Below are 21,830 nucleotides of genomic sequence, written 5' to 3'. Positions count from 1 at the left end.
AAAATTGCTCTAAAATGCTGTGAAATGACAATGTCTTTGTTATAATTAGTGTATTGATTTCCAGCTCCTGGCCACCTCAGTGGCCAAAGTGTTACTGTATTCTCAAAGCCTGCAAATAATGTGCGAACTTCATATAAAGCTCAAGTTGTTATTACACACTAGTTTCCCCAGGAGACACAAAGCTGTGTATAAAGACATGAAAACATCTGAATTTACATTTCAGCTTGTCAGGATTCTCTATCCTTCTGTCCAGTCTGGTTTTGCATGAGTGTCAGCATGTCATCATGTTCAAACTAGTGCTAAAAGCAAAGAGGGAAAAAGACTGGCTTGTACTTTTTTTTTAAAGATCCTTCTTATTTCTTTCAGGTTGAAATGTTTGACTACATCTTGATTTAATATCCTATGTATCCTGGTTTATACATGCAGCTCTAGTATGTGTAAACATGACTGCAAATCTGCAAAGAGTTAATTCAGTCCCAATCAAGTATTTATTCTAAATACCATAGATGTGGTAAGTCAGCTAATTCAGCCAGGATAGTTTGTTTACTTGCAACTTAAATATGAGCTGTAGACCAAACAAAATCTGTTCATACCGCATGGACACAAAGCATCTTTTTCCTCATGGCTTACAAATGTGAATGAGCCTTGCTGTGAGACTGCTGACAGAGCCCCTTAAAATGTTTAGAGATCATCAGTACTGGGACCAGTCTTGTTTAACATCTTTGTTGGCTACATGGACAGTGGCATTGAGTGCACCTTCAGTAAGTTTGCTGAAAACACCAAGCTATGTGGTGCAGCAGACACACTGGAGGGAAGGGATGGCATCCAGAGGGACCTTGACAAGCTGGAGAGGTAAGCCCATAACAACCTCATGAGGTTCAACAAGACCAAATGCCAGGTCCTGCATCTGGGTCAGGGCAATCCCAAGTACCGATAAAGGCTGAGCAGCAATTGGCTTGAGAGCAGCCCTGAAGAAAAGGACCTGCAGGTGCTGGTGGATGAGAAGCTCATCATGAGCCACCAGTGTGCACTTGCAGCCCAGAAAGCCAATCACAATCTGGGCTGCATCAAGATAAGCAGAGCCAGCAGGCCAAGAGAGGTGATTCTCCCCCTCTACTCTGCTCTGCTGAGACCCCACCTGGAGTACTGTGTTCAGTTCTGGAGCCCCTATTACAGGAAGGATCTGGATGTGCTGGAATGTGTCCAGAGAAGGGCTACGAGGATGATCAGAGGGCTGGAGCACTTCTCCTATGAGGACAGACTGAGGGAGTTGGGGCTGTTCAGTCTGGAGAAGAGAAGGTTCTGAGGAGACCTAATTGTGGCCTTCCAGTATCTTAAGGGGGCCTACAAGAAAGCTGGTGAGGGACTTTTTAGGGTGTCAGGTAATGATAGGACTAGGGGGCATGGGAAAAAAGTAGAAATGGTTAGATTCAGGTTGGATGTTAGGAAGTAGTTTTTCACCATGAGGGTGGTGAGACAATGGAACGGGTTGCCCAGGGAGGTGGTAGAAGCCCCATCCCTGGAGTTTTTAAGGCCAGGCTGGATGTGGATCTGAGCAACCTGATCTAGTTTGCGGTGTCCCTGCCCATGGCAGGGGGGTTTGAACTAGATGATCCTTGAGGTCCCTTCCAATCCTAACAATTCTATGATTCTATGATTCTGTCTATAATGGAGAATAGACCTGTAGAGCTTTAAGCCTTCCCTGACTGGAGTGAAAAAGAATGTGTCAAATGTTACTTCTGGTATTGCATAATACTCCATTTTTACTTGCTTGCCAAAGTCTCTTGCTGGGTGGAAAGAGGGCATTTGGGGTCTCTGCTGCAGTGCAACATCAAAATATTTGGAAATGCTAAACCTGGAAAGTGACTTTCCATCAAAATCTTGATCTTAGTGAACTATTTATCTGAATAGGTACTAGGTCGATTTTTTTATGCTGCTTTCTACTCTGAGGGTCTCAGGATCTCAGTCTAGATTTCTTCATACATACAATAGAATATGGAAACCACTCTCACCGACGAAATACATGTATTGTAAAATGGAGTTCTTATCAATACTTTTGTGAAATCACTTTAAATGCCAGTTAAAATTTCTGGACTTTTTAATAAAAAAAAAAGAGGAGGAGAGATTGGTTTCAGTGATAGCCCAAAGAAAGCAGAAAACATGGAAGTCTGTATTTTCTCCTCAGAGAAAAGGATGCTTCTAGCATCTGTTGATGTTCAGTTTTATGTCTTCTGTGGCTTCAGAAGTCACTCTCATAGTGACTTCTTTTGGATGCAAAACAAACCCTATCATTCTTCCATTTCTTCTGGATTTTTACCTGCTGCTTTTTCCTGTGGCTTCCTGTCTATTCTTCATCAGTACTTATACGGAATCATGCTCTTACTGAATTTTGGGACCTTGCTTGGATCTTCCTTTTTCTTGTCTTTTTCCCCCACTTTTCTGTCCTTACATCCCTCCTCTACTTGAAATAATTTCTTTTTTCTAAACATGTTCTTTCAAATGATGTTCTTTTAAGCTCAATGTTTTTCTGATTGATCATTGGTTCTGAGGTTTTTCAGAGAATGGGGGCAGGAGTAAAGAGAGGATTCATTTCTCCTGTCATTTATTCTTTTGCAGTGCCTTTGAAAGTTAGTTTGTAGAGACAGCATATTGTTCTCATCTGTGAGCTGCATCCTTACCATCCCTACAATAATGGCAAATAAGCTCCAAAAGCCCACCTTTCCCTATGTTTCTTGTTTCTCTGTTGTTTCTCAGTATATTTCTCATGAATTTTATTTTCTTATGTCTCAGAAATATGCAGAATATTTCAATGTTTTAGTCTCAATTAACTAACTCTAGGAATTCTCTTCATAATATAATTTTTGTTCCTGTGTTAGAAATTCTGGAACTGAGATCTCAGCTCCAGGGAAGGAAAAAAGGCCTGTATTGGTATGTTATGGTGGATGTGTATACTGCAAACTACCTGATTCCAAAGAGAGTTTTACTGACACTACTGGCAAAATTTAGCCTAGAATCATGCTAGGGTACCTTACAGGAATCCTGTTTCAACTGCAAAGCTGTGTGTAGCACTAAGATGGAATTTTTCATAAGTAAATACTGAAGCAGAGTTATGGATGAATTTAATTCTGATAGCCAGCAGTAAGATGAACCAAATTCAAATTTCTGTAAGCAGTCCTTTAACAGTAAAATTGTTTTCCTTGTGTTAGTTTATTCCACATGACTTTGCCATTCAGTTTAGCGCTATTACTGGTCAGGCACTTGTACACTAAGGGTAGCTCTTACAGATTGCTGCAATGGAAATGAAATATTTTAATCATTCTTTGTGATATCAAAACATTTTTTGTCACTCTCTGTAAATGCACCACTGTTTTCCCATGAGTACCTTGGAGGAAATAGAAGAGGTTTAAAAATGCCTAACATTTAAGAATTATGTATTTTGTAAGGAATGGATGGGAAAACTTTTCCCACTTTGGAAGCACAGTCTTGAAATTCGCAGTTTCCTTAAATGTAGCTTTATCTTCTTTTTATTACTACTGTTTCCTACTAAAGATGATGTTACAGATGTGCATGCTACTCACCACAACATCTGAATATATTTCAGGGCATTTTGACAGTTTCGCACATTACAGCAGTACTTAAGAAGCTTCACTGCTCTCGGTAAAGTATAGAACTAATTGATTCTCGTGCTCACATCCAGGGCACTGCATGGACTTGCCCTGCCTTATCTGGGTATCTTCAGTTCTTCACATGCCAGGCACCCCCTGCATTTTAGTTTTCCTAGCTTCTCATCTGTTTTGAGTGTGTGCACATAAGTTCTGTGTCTTCAGGTCATTTTGTTATGCTGACCTGTCACTTAATGAATTTCTTCTCATTTCATGTGATGGCTGCAACTGCATTTACTAAAAACTGTGTCCATTTAAAACATTATCAGCCTTGCTTATCTGCACAATTTTTAAATTATTTTTTTTTTAGCTCAGCAAGATGCATGCATGAAAAATGTTGTATAACTGAGTGAATCCCTTCAAAATGTGTCTAGGTGGACATGGAGATATAGCAGGGTTTTTGCTTAGCCATAAATGAGATTCACAATTCTCAGATGGCCTTCTCCTGCCTGAACCTACTGTTTTTGTGACCTTGGGAACTGGGATTTATGGTCAGGCTGCTGCCTCACACAGTCTTCCAAGTGGTCGAAGGAATGTGCAGGTCTTGGTCTCCAGTGTGATAAGTTCAGCTGTGGTGCAGATCTCTGAGGAATCTTGGGAAAATTATGGAAAATGTGAAGGGAAAAATAATGAAGGAAGAAAGAGAAAAAGCAAACCAACTATATATTGCTAAATAAATGTCTAAGAGTTAGCTGTTCTGATAAAGCCAAGAGAGTCTAACAATTTGGATGTACCTCTACCAGATTGTTTGCTCTGTAAAATAGCCTAATAGCCTCCTTTACTTCAACCTTACTTCTGAGAAAAGCTTCTGTCTGAAAATAGGGAGAAATAAAGACTCTAATAGGAGAAATCTGCTGTTGGTTTTGGTGGTTTGGTTTTTGTTTGGTTTTTTTCCCTCTCAAGTCTATTCTTGCAAGTTTCATTTGATTAAATATGTGCAACAGACCAAGATATAATTTGTCTATCCTTAAACTGATTCTGTCAGGTTTAACTCTTGTATCTCGTTTAGCTCTCTCAAACAAAATATGTACTTCTAATTCTAGACAGGTGAGAAGATAGCACAGCAATACAATTCACTCTTCCTCCTTTTCCTCTTTCCCATTCCCTGCATTGATTTCTAGAAGAGACATGTCTTTTCACATTCTGTGTTATTCACAGCTTTATTTCTTCCCCATTATGAATCTAACAGTATTACTCCATGATGCCACTTACACATGACCAGCAATTCTTTCATGCAGCAGTTTTTCTCAGTAACTTATGAATTATAAACTAGATGGAACAACTTCTTCCTAGATAATGTAGCATGTACATTTCAGAAGACACCCTGTTTCTTTAATGAGACATAAAGTTGTGTTAGCATATCTGCAGCCAGTTTATAGCTCTAGATTCAGACTATGAAACATAAAAACACACTTGCCATAGAATATGTGAGCTATCATTTAATATTGCTGTTTCCTTGTAAGGGCATTAGTGAAGATGAAAAATATATAGGGGTTTCTCCTTGAGAGATCAGCGATGTCATATGTAGGCGCATCTGCAGTGCAGCTTGTTACACCAGCTCTGGAACACACAGAACGTGTAAGCAAGCAAGTCTTTCAGAATCTGTCCCAATGTTACACAAAACAGCCCTAGTTAGAAAACATTAACTTGTCTCCTGCTTTTGACTGCTCCAGCAGAAAAGCTTGTTACATAGGTAATATATTGCTTTTTCTCCCCCACCTTACAAGATTCTCAATTGTAGTGATTGCAGAGCAACATCCAGGTGGTTACAATAGTTAATCTGTAGCTTGACTACTGCTAAAGCTGGAGGTTGATATTTCAGTGTTGTCTTGTCTTTGTCAGTGCTATACTGCTTGCCTATCAGCAGTGACTTGGATTGCTCTCCTTACATTTGATGCAGTTCATAACACACCCTAGGAGCACACAGTGTGCTGATTCCTGCCAGAGATTTGGCTGTCTAGAGTTTCCCTTCTTTCTCTGAACTCTGAAAAGGGATAATTGTTTCCATGAAAAGTTCTTATGCAATATCCAAGTTTGGGGAAATATTGTTGAACTGGGGACTGACCTGCTGGAGAGCAGTGAAGGGGAAAAGGACCTTGGGGTCCTAGAGGATGGAAGGTTGACCATGAGTCAGCAATGTGCTCTTGTAGCCAAGAAGGCCAATGGTATCCTGGGTTGTATTAGAAGGGGTGTGGTCAGTAGGTTGAGAGAGGTTCTTCTTGCTCTCCATTTTGCCCTGGTGAGGCCATATCTGGAATATTGTGTCCAGTTCTGGGCCTCTCAGTTCAAGAAGGAGAGGGAACTGATTGAAAGAATCCAGTGTGGAGCCACAAAAATGATTAAGGGAGTGGAACGTCCTCCTTATGAGGAGAGACTGAGGGACTGGGTCTCTTCAGCTTGGAGAAGAGGAGACTAAGGGGTGACTTTATGTTTATAAATACGTGAAGGGTGAGTGCCAAGAGGATGGAACCAGGCTCTTCTTGGCGATGCCCAATGACAGGACAAGGAGCAATGGGTGGAAATTGAGGCATAGGAAGTTCCATGGAAACAGGAGGAAGAATTATTTCACTATGAGGGTGACAGAACACTGGAATGGGCTGCCCAGGGAGGTTGTGGAGTCTCTCTCTCTGGAGATATTCAAGACCTGCCTGGATGAATTCCTCTGTGATCTTGTATAGGTGATCTCTGGACGTCCCTTTCAGTCCCTAACATTCTGTGATTCTATGAATGCACTGAGGTAGTACCTACATTAGGTAGATGTGTTGCTTGAAATGGTGGTAAGGTTAGGTCTTTGGCCACAGGAGCCTCCATAACTATATTTAGATCAAGCTGGGCTTAAGATGTGGAGTTTTCTACAGTTGAGAGAATCTGCTCATCTTTTCCATCGGCCAAGTTTCATACATGTACATTGTCTTCTCCTCTGCTTGGAGCCCCAGTGAGTAGAAAGAAACCTGCTTTCTTATATTGTTGATATAGTGTTTCAGGTTGATCACCCACTATAGCAAGTCACACAAATTATTAGTATGTTCAGTTGTTTCAAATAAGAGTATACGATTAGCAGTTTCTTTTGAGAAACCTAAAAAAGCAGAATGTGAAAATAAATCAGTTATGCATTTCCAACATGTCCCACTGAATCTATGAGATTATTTGTAATTGCTCTCTTTGTTTCTTGTGATACTTCACTATCAAGCATTAGTATTTGAGTAAGGGTGATCATTTGCTTTAGTTGTATTTAGCAAAAGGTGATGTACACGGTACCTTATGTATTGCCCATGCCATTTGGATGGTGCTCTAAGAGGAATGTGATGGAGAAGTTCTAAACAACTTTCTGCTGGCTATGGAAATGTCCCTTGAATCATAATGAAATTTCTTTTCAGAAAGAAAAACAACAAACAAACCAGAATGTATTTATTAAATGTGTTGCTGCAGAAAGAGGAAAGCAGAAGTAAACTTGATTCATCCTTTCTCACTCTTCAAGTAATCAAATCACACGAAGATGGGAATAAATTAGACTTTTTTTTTTCATCCTATCTTTTTATGTTCCCTGAGAATCTTAAAATAGCACTGGTAAATTTTTAATGTTTAGGAAATATTAATGCATTCTTTTAACTTGACAGGTTCTGGCATTTATGAACAAATGTCAAACTAAACTTTATACTGAGGTGTTAGCAGGTTGTAAAAGCCTTTTGACATGGAAAGGAATCGTAGGTATTTTAATTAAAGTTTCCAAAGGACAGTTTTCTCCAAATATTCACAGTTCTGTGTAGACAGTTAATTATCTTTATATATTACTGTCTCCAGTTTGTACTCATAGTACAAATCATGGTTATGACTTGGATGAAAACTTAATTTATTATGATAAGGTGGATGTATTTTGTGAGCTCGCGGATTCAGCTGTGGTATTGGGTCAGCATGTGAACTCTCTCACTACCCAGTGATTTCCCATCTGTCCTGTTTATGGCACAGGACCATTTTTCCCCTCCCTGTTCAGTACAGAAGTCTCAGGATGGGGAAGTCTACATTTTGACACAGGCTGAGTAATATGCAATATGTTTTACCTCTTAATTCTGTTTTTCACTTCATTTGGAAGATGGAAATGTCCTGTTAGTGCATTGTTATGTGTGTTGTGAGTTACAGAAATATAAACCAGCTTTCCCCAGATCAGTTTTATGGTTGCCCAGGAAAGATTAGAGGTGATTAACTGCTAAGAACCACATGCATCTCTGTGGCAAAAGTGGGAGACTTCCTTGGCAAGGGCTGTAGTGCATGCCAAGGCTATTCTGGGTCCAGTCTATGCCTGTCCTTTCCAAGGAAACAGACCATCAGTGGTGCTTCTGAGGAGCCAGCCCAGCACTGATGTTCAGCAGCAGCAGCAGCACCCTGGGGGAGCTGTTTGCATCTCCTGCCTGTGAAACCCTGGAGGAGCTGTGTTTCTATTTGGTTTTCTGAGAGACATGATGTGTGTCTTGTGGTTTGTAGAGTCAGGAGGGTTGGATATTCATGACTGCAATTACTTGGCTTAGGTATTAATTTCTGAATGACACAAGACAATCTGTCTCTCTAAGATGTTTAGTTGTAGTTGGGAGCAGCCAGCCAGGGAACACTTGCCTTTCTGCCTGTCCTGATGATCCTGAATTAAATGACTGACCAGATTACAATATGTGTAATGCAATTGGTTTTTTTATCTTAGCTGTGCATTGGTTTTTCCTTTCTGGGAGCTAAGTGAATGTCTGCTGGGGCCCAGGTTTTGCTCTTACATGACCTTTGAATAAAGCAAGTTTGAGTTTAAAGGATGTTTGCCTCAGTTATGTGCAAGACCAGTGTATTAGCTGCTTACCACTTCATGATTTAGCAGATAACTCCAGTTTGAAAAAGCCTTGTTTCTAGGTATTATAGATATGTTGCAGTTTATATAAGATACAAACTTGGAGCGGGATCATTTCTCTTGTGTTAAATTTTATGCTCACAGCAGTACCTGCACTGTATGAAGCTATCTTTAGAAACAGTCATGCTGGATATGTCTCTGCCCTCTGTGAAATGTAGAAAGCAGCAGTACCGTGGAGCTATTTCATTATTTAAGAGGTGAATGTTAGGATTCACTGCTGCTGCTCTATACATTACACAAACTGCAGACACAACAGATTTGTGCTAAATTAAAGAATAATAGATGTGAGATAGACATGGTGTTGCTGAGTTTATCTGGCTGACAATTCTGCAGCAATAAGCTGCTGCCTCTAAATGTCCTTTCCTCTTAGTCTTTTGTAAGAATTTCAATTTAACTTGTTTTCTTTTTTTTGTTTTATCTTCTCCCATGAGAGGCCTAAGAGCTTGAAACTGCCTTGTAGCATCCCATCCCAATTTATAAATAATGAAATTGCCTCAAATTAGGAATGCCCTGAGACAAATATTCAAGTACTTCTCTGCTTTAGGGAGCTAGCTCTGACAAGAGTTATGTGGGGGTTTACTGGATGAACTGTCAACTTTAATTCTCATACTAATAAATGATAAAGCAAGTTTATTTAGTGAAGTACTTTTTGTATCCTTAAAACCTTTAAAAGCCTGCAAATAACGTCATACTTCCTCTGAATTAAATCACTGTCCTGTTCTACACTTTCCTGACCTTATTTTTATTGTAATGTTTATTTTTGCTAATATTGTAGAAGTGGTCAGTCTGCAATAATTTGCCCTTTTAACAGGTTATTTATTAAAGATGTTAGAAAAGTGCTGTGCAAAGTGCATTGCAAAGAAGAGCACCCCAGTATCTAAAATGGCGCAGTAAAGATACTTCTCCATGAGAAGTTCAGAAGGGATCTGTGTTTGCCTGTGTAGCTGTTCTAAAGTTTTGAGTAACTCCTGTCCAATTCCTAAGCACCAGTGATCTTTGAATTGTAATTTAGGTGTCCAGTCAGCAGAACTATTTCTTGAGCAATGACAGCCTGTGAATAACTGTAGTGTAAAAGCAGAGAGTGGCAGCCCCTACCTCTCTTCTCAGTGCTCTGTTTGTACCTGCAGGGATCATCTTGGCATGGAGGGAGGGGCAGTGCTTCCTAGGTGTGTGGCTTTGTGTTCCCATGCTTCTGTGGCCAGATGTGTAGCTTCTATCAAACCGCTGCATGAAAAACATGTATTCTGACATCTGGGTGTCAGTGCATTTTTCAAACTATAGAGTGGAGTGCTTTAAAATGGAGTGATGAAAATAGGTTAAGCTGAAGCAGAAACGCCTATTTGTCAAGTTTTAATTGGATATTTTCCTGTTACCTTTCTAGGTCTGATGTAGTTGTTCTGTGCTTTTCAATTGCTAATCCTAATTCACTGAATCATGTGAAAACAATGTGGTATCAAGAAATCAAGCACTTCTGTCCTCGCACACCTGTCATTCTGGTGGGCTGCCAACTAGATCTCCGCTATGCAGATCTTGAGGCTGTTAACAGAGCCAGACGCCCTTTGGCAAGGTAAAGTTTAAACAAAAATAAAAATGGAAAAAAAAAACCCACCTTGGTAATCAGGTATAGTGCTTTCAGAAGAGACATGGTAGAGCTTCATTTCTTTTATTAATTTTTTGTTGTTAATTGAGAATCTGTGTACTATCTTTTCAACTCTGTTGTCTTAGTTCTTTAACACACACATACACACACAGAGGGTATTATGTTTCCCACAGTCATTTTGCACATTGGACATCTGAACTTGTTTAGGTGCCTGAACATTATGATAATATAGAGATAATAATGATCACCAGGAGTTTTCATGTATGTCCTTTTTGGTCTGAACACGTGTCTCATCCTACCCTGTCACTTCTGTCAGGTACTGTTTGAAACTGACAGATTCTACTCAATTTTTCGTAATGCTCTTTTCTTGTGTGTGTGTGTGTGTGTGAATGTAATCCTAAATCATGGAAGACAATAAAGTGATTGCAAATTAATTTTTGAAAAAATTCTGAGATTAAAATAGAGTTTGAGGTCATTCTGGATAAACTTTGTTTTTCTCCTAGTTCAGAAAATAAGCATTCACGTGTTTGGCCAAAACAGTGTCACAGTTGCCTGCTCACTTCTAATTTCTTCCTGTCATGTGAATTTGAATGAGACCAGATTCATGCAAATAGTATCCATGCCTGTTTAATTAAAGGCTGTATTGTAACAGACTTCCATAAAGGGTTTGAATTACTGTTTCATGGGCTCTTAGAAATTGCACTGCATTCCATTTGACTCAGCAAGAGGGATTTTCATATGATTGTTTGTTTCTTAAATATTTCTTTGTTGTGTAAGTGGGGTGGGCTTTTTTTGGTTTACTCTTTAAAAGGAAATGTATTTTCAAAACTCTTCTTCTGCCCTAATACTCCTTTCTGATTTCACCAGTCTGAATCAGTATTCTGCCTGTCTCGCACAGACTTCTGCCACCTGATCTGATTATTATCTGGCAACTAGAGCAAGCTGTTGTCTGGAGTGTGTTTTAATCTGTGCCAGCTTGTGTCTGTCCAATATGGCATTCTCAGAGAATGCACTGTTGGATCATGTCTTCTGGTGAAATAATTTTTTTTTGGCAAAATGGATTCTAGCCCAGACTCTTTTTCTGGTTTGTTTACCCTAGAGCTGCTCTGGAAATTCATGATTTCCCACATAATGCTTCTACAGCCAAAATGCAGGCCTAGCTCCTGAAGTGTGTGTTCAGTTATGATTTTGTCATAGGCTGCTAAGATTTACTTAAAAAAACATAAGCTTAAGACATACTTTTAATTTCATTTTTAGCTATGATTGTGGTATTTCCATGTCCTGGGAATCTCCATTTGAGTTTAAATGATGAATACAAAGAAAGATACTGATAAAATACCTGAGTTGAAGAGGACACTAGGAGGTCTATCAAGCATCTCATCAACTTCTTTTACAGCAAATTTCTCTTGAACAGAGAGGAGGAGTGCTTCATTTTGTGCAAATAATTTCTAGATAATTTAAGTAACATTGCAAAGACACTGTCAGACTTAATTATTCTAAAACTCTATGGTGTCATGACTTCCAAAGGGCTTTGTGGGCTTAATTTTATATTGTGTTTCATCTGAATGATAGTTATCTCAGAATTGTTGCAGAGATATTTTGTAAAATTCCATGCTTCCCAAAGAAACTTTGTGATGATTGTTGTGTTTGAGGTTGTTTTCTGTTTGTTTAATCTTAGGCCAATAAAAAGAGGAGACATTTTGCCACCAGAAAGAGGCAGAGAGGTTGCCAAGGAACTTGGGATACCGTACTATGAAACCAGTGTATTTGATCAGTTTGGGATTAAAGATGTGTTTGACAATGCAATTAGAGCTGCCCTGATCTCCAGAAGGCACCTGCAGTTCTGGAAATCCCACTTGAAGAAGGTCCAAAAACCTTTGCTTCAGGCTCCATTCCTACCTCCAAAAGCTCCTCCTCCAGTCATCAAAATTCCCGAGTGTCCCCTACCAAGCATGAATGAAGCTGGATATTTATTGGACAGCCCACTGTGTGCAGATGTTATGTTTGTTCTCCAGGAGCAGGACTATATTTTTGCTCACAAGATATACCTAGCTACCTCCTCTTCTAAGTTTTATGACCTTTTCTCAATGGAATGTGAGGACAGTCCAGACTTGGATGAAACACAGTGTAATAAAGAAAATAAAACCATGGATGTTCTGCCAAGTCACCTTGAGACAACTAGTGACAGTGATGAGATGTCCTTGAAAGCTGCTGATGTTAAAATTCCCCCACCAGAAAGTACTGACTCTTTAAATATGCTAGAGCCTGAGCTCGGTGAAACAAATTCTGTATCAAGGTCCCTGTCATCATGGGGTAAGGGGTTTGTTAGTGTGCATAAGGAAATGCAAGTGAATCCTGTCTCCAATAGGATGTGTCCTGTAACTGTGGTAAAAATGGATTCATCTGTGCAGGCTGGACCTTTTAAAACTGTTTTGCAGTTCTTATACACAGGACAACTGGATGAAAATGAAAAAGATCTTGCAAGACTGGCTCAGATTGCTGAAATCTTGGAAGTATTTGATTTGCGAATGATGGTGGAGAATATTATGAATAAAGAAGCCTTCATGAATCAAGAGATTACTAAAGCATTTCATGTCAGGAAAGCTAATCGGATAAAAGAGTGCCTTTGCAAAGGGACATTTTCTGGTGAGTAAATACGTGCTTTAACAGGAAGAGCACTAATTCTGCTCTCATTCATGTTCCTGTCACTTCAGAGATTTCAACAACTGGGACATCTTACATTGTTCTGAGAGGAGGGATGAGCTCAAATTTATAGTGTTACTTGAGGCTAACTGTAATTTCAAAATCTACACAGAAGCTTTTAAATAAGTAACCAAGGTGCTGAGCATCTAATGTCTACTTTTTAAATGAGGCCTTTTATTTAGCTGTGTAAAACTAGAGAGTTCTCTTCAGAGTGGGCTGTGGGAAAGTCCTTGCTTAGCAATGTGCAAGTGAAATGTACATTCTTGAGACGGTTTGACTTTTAAGTGCAAACTTGCAGTGTGCTTGTTCCTTTGTTCCCATGGCAGATGTGACATTTAAATTGGATGACGGAACCATAAATGCCCACAAGCCACTGCTGATTTGTAGCTGTGAATGGATGTCAGCTATGTTTGGAGGATCATTTATTGAAAGCTCAAACAGTGAGGTATTTGTCCATTTTTGTCCATTGTGCTTGTAACATCTGATGGATTCAGGATGATGGGAAGCATCATTCTGTATCTATTGGAAGGGTTGCAATAATCCCTGGGATGATTGTGCTTCTTCATTCTTCCTTTGCAGACCTGGGATGCTTTTCTTCTTATGGCATTAAATTAGGAAGTTAGAATGCCTAGGAGGATAACATTTTCTGAAGGCATGAGACTTCCTCCAATGCTGGAACATGGGTTTAAACTCCTAAGGGGCAAAGGGTGGTGGGAATTAAAAAGGGATTTGTAAATTTCTTTAATACAAATTTTAAAGTTGTATGAATATATGTCAGAAGAATTGCAAAGAATTCTTGGGGCAGGGGTATTGTTGAAAGAACTGAAGGGAAGAAAGGTTTCAAGAACATAGTGTTACACTAGAAAAGGGAGCTGGCTTGACAGTACTTCAGTGGAAACTAAGCTCAAATTCTCTAGTGAATCTGCTTGTCCTTTTGCAAAAAGCAGGCATGAAGTGCACTATAAAATATTTCAGTGCTTTGAATTAAGATTTTGCAGCACAAGCCTTGTTATTTTCAGGTGCCTTTTCAATCTGTTTTTCAAGTTCTAAATGCTCTACTAATACTGGAAGATTGTGTTCTACTTAGATTTATTTTGTTCTTGCTTCTTCTACAGCTGTAAATATAATTCCTTTCCCAGAGGCATACTCAACAAGTGGTTCATTAAAAATACATTGTTTGGGTCTAGTAAGCAACATTTGACAGTGAAAAGTATATTTATTTTCTACCAGCCCATTTTTAATGATTAACTTAACAGTCTTAGCTCATCTTTCCACTTTAAAATAGCTTCCATTTTGTAGAGTTTAAAGCATTCACTAAAGCTTTTGGAAGTTTTAAATGTAGGTAGATATGAACTGAATTGTTACCTTTGACTGGCTCACCAAAAAATCAAATCATCCATTTTTTTACTTGGTTTTAGTATGTATTTGAAACACAATATTTTTTTTAAAACCTATTCACTGAAATTTACTGTTCTCTGCACCAGCTAAAATGTATTTAAAAGTTTCACAACTAGTTCCTCTTACTTGGAGAACTGAGCTAGTTCCCAGAGTGGCTGATACCTGTAAGTGGGTTCATACTTTGCACTCTAAAATCTGGGTCTGAATCGCACCCATCCAAGCAGAGCTGAAAGTAAGATTCACAAGCCCCTGAGGTTAGCAACCCACTTTGTGATAACAGTTAACCCTCATCTAACAAGACGTCCGTGATGACTGCCTGAAAGCAGCCAGATTGAGTTGCATGTCCTCTAGGTTCTTATCATGACTTTATTATTCTGCTCTGCAACTTCTGTTTTTTTTAATGCAAGTTCTTCACAATACCACAATGCATTCTGAAGTTTCATCATCTGTTGAGTTATGAAGATGGACATAGAACTGTTGAAGTGAGTCCAGAGGAGGGCCACAAAGATGATCCAAAGGCTGGAACACCTTTCCTGTGAGGACAGGCTGAGGGAGCTGGGGTTGTTCAGCCTAGAGAAGAGAAGACTCCAGGAGGACCTAAGCTGCCAGTACCTGAAGGGATCCTATGGGAAGGCTGAAGGGGGACTTTTCATAAGGGTGTCTTAACAATAGAGACAAGAGGGAATGGTTTTAAGCTGAGGAAGAGTAGGTTTAGACTGGATTTTAGGAGGAAGAATTCCAGTACAAGGGTGGTGGGATGATGGAATAGGTTGCCCAGGCAGGTTGTTGGTGCCTCCTCCCTGGGAGTGTTCGAGGCCAGGTTGGATGAGGCCTTGAGCAGCTGAGTCTAGTTGAGAGGTGTCCCTGTCCATGGTGGGGAGGTTGCAGTAGATGATCTCCAAGAACCCCTCCAACCTAAGCCATTCTAGGATTCTACGTGCACAACAAACTGCTGCTTAACTAGTCTAGGTATTGGAAACAGACTTACCTGTCACAGCTTTGCACTCTGCAAAAATCAATTTCACCTTGTCTTTGGAGGGCTGATAGTGTGCAAACTGTAGTTGAGATGCTACAGTGATAGGTTACAGTGAGGTCTTCTGACTCTTTCCTCTCTGTTAGGTTTCTTTACAGCAAAATGGAGTTGGGGTTGTGCTGGTGAGAAATTAGACAGCTTTTATCCTAGTCTTGGTAGTTTCATTATATGCTGGTTACACTGATTATATGTGTGACAGAAATGGTTTGCATTTTCTTTGCCTCATTTCTTCAATTCTTGGTCCTGTCCCAACCAACATTTACTTGGATAATTTCATTGTTTATAGACAGACTGAGGGAGGTGGGGGTTTTGTTATCTTTAAGTTTCTGTTATTCTCAGAATCTTCAGAATATCCCTTTGCCAAGAGCAGATAGAGTGAATTCCTCAGGAAATCTACCAAAGGCATGTGAAGGGCTCAGGGGCTTTTATGTATTGCATAGAGCTGTCCACTTGCACACTAGAAAGCATGGAACTAACTCACTGTTTGACAGAGAACCAGTTCTAGGAACTCGGTACCAAATTGCTAGTGTGTAAACTGGTGAGGAATAGGTTTGGAGCTTTGCTGTTAACTGTTTTCTTGAACTCTAATGGGAAATTTATGTTTTGAAAAATACTTTCCCTATATTTCTAAAATGGCTTGAAAAGACATAGTCCAGCAAAGCCACAGAAGTGAAATATGGCCTCTGTATGAAAATTTCTTAATTACTAGAGTTTCTTCTCTTAAATCTCTTTTCCAGGTAGTTCTTCCCAACATAAACAAGACTTCCATGCAAGCAGTTTTAGATTACTTGTATACCAAGCAACTGTCCTCCAGTCAGGAACTGGACACACTTGAGTTAATTGCTTTGGCAAATAGGTTTTGCCTTCCTCACCTGGTTGCGCTAGCAGGTAAGAATTTCCGGCCTTGTCCAATTCAATGTCTTCTGTAATGGCTGAAACATGTTTTGATGGTTTTTAGTTTTGTGCTAAAACAGCTTACAACACTGAAGTATTCTATGCTTTAAAGTCAGAAAGAGCAAACCTTGTCTTTAGCATTGACATTCATTCCATTTAGTTCTTGTTGAAAATTTGCTGAGTCCAAAGGCTACCACCAACAGCCAGAGCCGAAAGAATCAAATCAGCTGACAACATTTCTCAAGAAACACTCAAACTTTCACAATATTTATGATTCTGGGAAAGGGTTAAAGAGGGTCTTGAACCGAAATTACTTTTGGGGTAACTAGTTAGCTTTCATCTGAATTCTAGGAGCAGCTAATCTGAGAAACTGATGAGGGCCTGAAGTGAATTTTTCTCTATTAGTGCTGCGGTTATAGTTATCAATAAAGCCCCAATGCAATGACAAGTACGCCACTGCTTAAAAACTTCACTGTTGCTTTTATATTGTCTAAAAAGAGAGAGCTGATCCATGTTTCTAATTTATGTTGAATATTGCACCCATCCATTCTGCCAGAAAGAGGCTAGTGGCTTCTGAACTTTGCCATCTATAGATGGGTATTAATTGCAGGTTTTATTTCTGCAAGAAAGATATAAGAATTTGGCATGAAACCAGAAGTAAATAGTCTGGGTTGGGGCAAAGGATCAAATCTTCATGTGGACTGGACTCCCGTGGAGCAAGATGGTTTATATCTGTGATGTAGAATCTCTAGCTACAACTCTAAATGCCAGAATTTGACTTCACCAAATCTGAAGTTGCTCAGGGTGTCTGGGTGAATGTGCCACTTACTAGTGTAGGCTAGAATTAACAGTAGGAGAAGGGAGATCATGCCTCCTCGTTTCTGTTACTTGTGGATGATCTGACCTTTGCCTGTTTCCCTGAGTATTGCTATTTCTTCTCAAACAGAACAGCATGCAGTACAAGAGCTGACCAAAGCCTCAATGAGTGGTGTTGCAATAGATGGAGAAGTCCTATCTTATCTGGAACTGGCTCAGGTCAGTGAGTGCTCCTTTTAAAGAGGTTCTGGCCAGCTGCTGGACTTGGTTTTAGCACCTGACTGGTTTTGATTCATCTAAGTGGCTTGACATCTGTAGGTTTGAGAGTGACTGATGATAGAATTTAGTTTTCTATTGTGAAGATATTTACTTATATAGATGCTTCATCTTTTATTTGATCTGGGAGGTGCTTTCACCTACATATTTGCTTTTCTTGATTGTGGAACTTTAAAGCACCATGTTCTCATGGTCATGTTTCAGTAATGTGAAATGTAGTGTAATGAAGCTGTTCAGCTTCGTGGTATTGACTGATTCTTGGGTTCCTTTCAATTCAGTATTTTTAGATGTATTTAGACCTGTATTGCAGAGGTAATTATTTTTTTTTTAGGTATTCTTAGACTTGACATTTAGGCTAGCTACTCAGAGCCAGTCATCTGATCAAATCCTACTACTTCAAGTTCAAACACATTTGAATATTTCTTGAGTCTCAGAAGCCGTGAAAAGAGACCTCCAGATCACAGTTAAACTGCATACCACTGCTTTCTAAAAGAAGTGCTACAGCGGTCTCCCAGATACAGTTGACTTATTCTTGACTTCACACTACTGATAAGTCTGGCTGCAGCTTGGCCTGAAGTCTAGAGTTTAAGTAGAACTGAAATATGACATAATGTGGCCACCAAGTAAGATTTCCTGCAGCTGCTTTCAAGTCCCTGTCTAGCAATACCTTCAATGCTGTTGCAAAACCAGACCTGAGTCCCTTCCAGGAAAAATTAATTTTATTAAGGATAATTTTTCTTTCCTTTTTTCCCTCTGCTGTTAGAATACCATCTGTGCCCAGTACCTACAGAAATATGATGTGTTTCTAACCCAAGAAGATCACAGTAGATGGTCAGAATACCAGAACAGATACAGATGCAAGATTTTGTAGCTTTCAGTAATGCTTGAATTCTGTTAGCAAGCAGTTTTCCAGGGAGTTACTTCAGTGCAGGGTTTGCCAGTAACAGATATCAATATATGACTGGTGCAATCATATCGGAATGCAGTTTGCCAGCTGCTGTGCATGCTAAACACCTATTTATGAGCCTTTTGGGCTACTGGTTGTTCCAGCAGAATTGTGCAGCAAGGTCTAGGGCGTCTAGAAGCTACTTCAGTCTCAAAAGCTCCCCTGTATGCTTGTGAGAGTACTGCTGAATGCAATTGGCTGGGGATCACTCTGACTTTAGTTGTTGTTTGGGGGTGCAAAATGAATAATAGAGTCAGAAAATAAAATAAGCCCTTTTTTTCTTTGCAGTTTCACAATGCTAACCAGCTGGCAGCTTGGTGCTTGCACTACATTTGCACCAATTACAACAGCGTTTGCTCCAAATTTCGCAAGGAAATCAAAGCTAAGTCTTCAGGTATGGGCAACTTTCCTGCCCAATTTTCATGAAGTTTCCCTTTCCTTCTCTCCAGTTGATTAAACATGAAAGCAAAGACGAGCTAAGGTAGCTAAGCCATGAGATTGAACTTCTGTGCTTTCTCAACTAGCATTCATAAATTTTTCTTTGTCTGTAAAGAAAGTTCATAATCATTAGCCTGTTTCCTGGGCATTCTATACCTATTTCAGTGATGCCAAAGGTTTGACAATGAAAAATAGACTTTGCAAAGTGCTTGTTTTTTAACACTCTTTGGGGGACTGAGGTCCTAAGAGCAACTTCTTCTATAGTCTTTTCTCCCTGTAAGGTATATGTGGAAAGTGGGGGAATCCTTGATAGGCCACCTAACATAGAATCTGGATAACTGAAAAGTGGCATATTTTTTTTCCGACATTTCTGGGATTTGTGTATCTTATTGGCTTGTTTGGGGGCTTTGTGATTTTCTTTTTAATCAGATAATCAAGAATATTTTGAGAGACATCGCTGGCCACCTGTGTGGTATTTAAAAGAAGAAGATCACTACCAACGAGTTAAAAAAGAAAGAGAAAAGGAGGATGTTGCACTGAACAAACACCATTCAAAGCGGAAGTGGTGCTTCTGGAATTCCTCTGCTGTAGTTGCCTGAACAAAGTGACGAGGTGGAAATCCATAGGCGGTGTCAGAAATTGCTCTTATTGTTAGAAACAAAAGATGTAGTTCAGGTGTTCAGGAAACTTTGTTCCACGTGTGCATTTATTATTGCTAGGGTCAAAAGCACAAGCTCACTAAAAGTGAGCCTGGAACAGGTCCTTGAAGTTATATATATATATTTTTGTCTAGTAAGCAGATAAGCATCTACCATTATCACATTTCTTTTTATACAAAATGAAAAAAATAATAATAAAAATCCAGCATTAATATTTCAGTCTCCAATTGGGAAATATTTTTATACTGTGGTATATTTTGTTCAGATGAAATTCTGGATACCTTTTTATTTTACAGACCACAAAATAACCATGTAGCAGCTTTCTAATTAGATTTTAACTCTTTTTACTCTGCGAGTACGGTGAAATAGACAATCTTCAGTCATAAGAGACAGCTTTTAGAGTACCTCATAAAAAGTCATCTAAGGAAAAAAATCTAGTTGCATAGTATAGATTGTCTTTTTTAAACTAAGTACTGTGCACTGGTAATGTAATTAGATGGTTATTTCCCCTTCCTAAAGTAAAGGGTTAGAATAAGATCCAATAACTGCAAGATATAGGAGTGCTTGATCTTTGCTCAGCTGAATAATAGACAGTATAATTACCTGTTCAACTGCAGGCAAATGTATTTCTAATATTTGCCATGTCAGTGCAAATAATTATGACTATGTGAGCCATGTGAAATCTAGTTATTCTAAGTATTCAGAGGTTTTATATGTCTAGATCAAAGAGAATATTTCTAAAATCATTTAGAAGGGCTTATTAATTTATATCCTTACACAAGTACGGATCTGAATACAAAAAGCAGTTACACTGCTTGCATTTGAATTACTGTATGGCAGTTACCTTCTTTGAGATCTTAAGCATGCAGCCATTCCTCATGCTCAATTCCTTTTTGCTTCACTGCAAGCAAATGAAAGGGCTGCAAAACCAACTAGGAGCTATCCAGTGTTACAGCATTTTGTAAATGAAGAAGGGTCTTCACACAAAAGATCACTTCATTTAGCTCAAAATTGTTTTAAAGATTTTCCCAGGTAAAACTCAGAATGTTAGATTATTTTTAAGTATTTCTCCTGGAAGTAGGTATTCCCAGAAAGCTGGGGGCAAAGTGATGGCAGAAGGCAGGAATTTTGCACAAGTAGTGCAAGAAGAAAATGGAAAGCCTCCAGTGTTTTCAAGTAGCCTGTGTGTTTGTCTTTTTATCAGCCATTACTCTAAAGCTGCAGTGTTTCACTAGACTACATGAGAGCATTTTTTTTTAAGACCAAAAGTAAAATGTAGACTGTAGGACTTACACATGCAATCCTGTACTGTCTCAGGCAGAATTCTGTAACCAAGGTAGTATTGTGTGTTAGGTTCATTAATACTGTTTTGTGCTGGCAGCTCGGCATACAATGTGAAAAACTGTTTGTTTGTGTTTGTTTTCTTTTCTGTATTCAGATGCAAGGTAGTACAGTCAAACCCCTGCACTGTAAGAAAGGCTTTGGACTGAAAGCCATATACACTTCTACATATTTGCATTCTGAATGGACTTGTTCTTGGCAGATGCTACCACAGGATGGTAGAAACCAGCCAGCATGGAAAGAGATGCTGCTTTACAAACTTTTATAAGGCAAGAGACATATTCTCACCCCCATAAGATTCATCACCATATGGTGATAAAGAAGGGCTATAAGTGATGGTTGCAAATACATCTTAATTCTTGGTCAGAGATAATGTGTATTGTGGTAGAGAAGAATGAATAATGGAAGACATGTCAAGACTAAGGTGAGATAAATACCTTTTGGCATAAGATGTTAACCAGTCACATTTTAAGTATTGCTACTAGGTTTTACACAACCAAAGCTGTATGATTGTAATCTTGCCAAACTGTAATGGATATATAAATGAACCTGAGGTATATGCAATAATATCCAGTTGTGCTAGTTATCAGCTACTATAACCAAGTGGCTGGTTCATTTGGTTAATGCTGCCTATGGCCTTTAATCTTGGTGGTTATTTTGTGTTTTTTTATTTTGCAAAAGTCAATAAAACTGTTTAGTTACAAATTGTCTCCCACCTCTTTGAAGAAGCTTCCTGTATTATGTAGTAGGTGTCACCCTTTATAGTGCTGCTTATGAACATCCAATTGTGGTATCATTCATGAAATTTTGCTGAGCCTATACTCACATGGCATGTTAGGATTTATGGTTGGGAACATTACAAGGAAATCCTACAGCATATATATATTGTCATAGAGTCATAGAGGGGGTTGGGTTGGAAGGGATCTGTGGTAGTTTTCAACCCACCACAGGACCTTAAAGATCCATCTAGTTCCAGCCCCCTGCCATGGGCAGGGACACTTTCCACTAGACCAGGTTGCCCAAGGCCTCATCCAGCCTGGTCTTGAACCGTTCCAGGGATGAGGTGTCCACAACCTCCCTGGGCAACCTGTTCCAGTATCTCACAACCTTCATTGTAAAGAATGTCTTCATAATCTCCAGCGTAAATCTTCCCTCTTCATTGCTGCTCATTCTGTCACT

The 21,830-nt window shown here is 39.2% G+C and overlaps 1 protein-coding gene across 4 annotated transcripts in view; it reads left to right on the top strand.

Annotated features, from left to right (window-relative positions):
• Positions 1-21,350, top strand: part of RHOBTB1 (Rho related BTB domain containing 1) — a 53,138-nt gene extending 31,788 nt beyond the window's left edge. For 2 of the 4 annotated variants that reach the window (XM_068140089.1, XM_068140093.1), the window contains 7 exons: positions 9,929-10,114; positions 11,826-12,793; positions 13,177-13,295; positions 16,019-16,169; positions 17,122-17,210; positions 18,502-18,607; positions 19,081-21,350. In XM_068140089.1, coding sequence (XP_067996190.1) covers positions 9,929-10,114; positions 11,826-12,793; positions 13,177-13,295; positions 16,019-16,169; positions 17,122-17,210; positions 18,502-18,607; positions 19,081-19,250 — 1,789 coding nt within the window. In that variant the 3' untranslated portion in view covers positions 19,251-21,350. The remainder of the gene's footprint in view (positions 1-9,928; positions 10,115-11,825; positions 12,794-13,176; positions 13,296-16,018; positions 16,170-17,121; positions 17,211-18,501; positions 18,608-19,080) is intronic. The other 2 variants (XM_068140090.1, XM_068140092.1) reach the window with 2 other exon arrangements.
• The last annotated feature ends 480 nt before the right edge of the window (positions 21,351-21,830 follow it).

The sequence above is a fragment of the Melanerpes formicivorus genome, unplaced genomic scaffold (genome assembly GCF_026170545.1).
Source record: "Melanerpes formicivorus ecotype bairdi unplaced genomic scaffold, bMelFor1.0.p_v2 SCAF_6, whole genome shotgun sequence".
Taxonomy (NCBI): Eukaryota; Metazoa; Chordata; class Aves; order Piciformes; family Picidae; genus Melanerpes; species Melanerpes formicivorus.
This window is presented reverse-complemented; position numbering and strand designations above follow the sequence as displayed.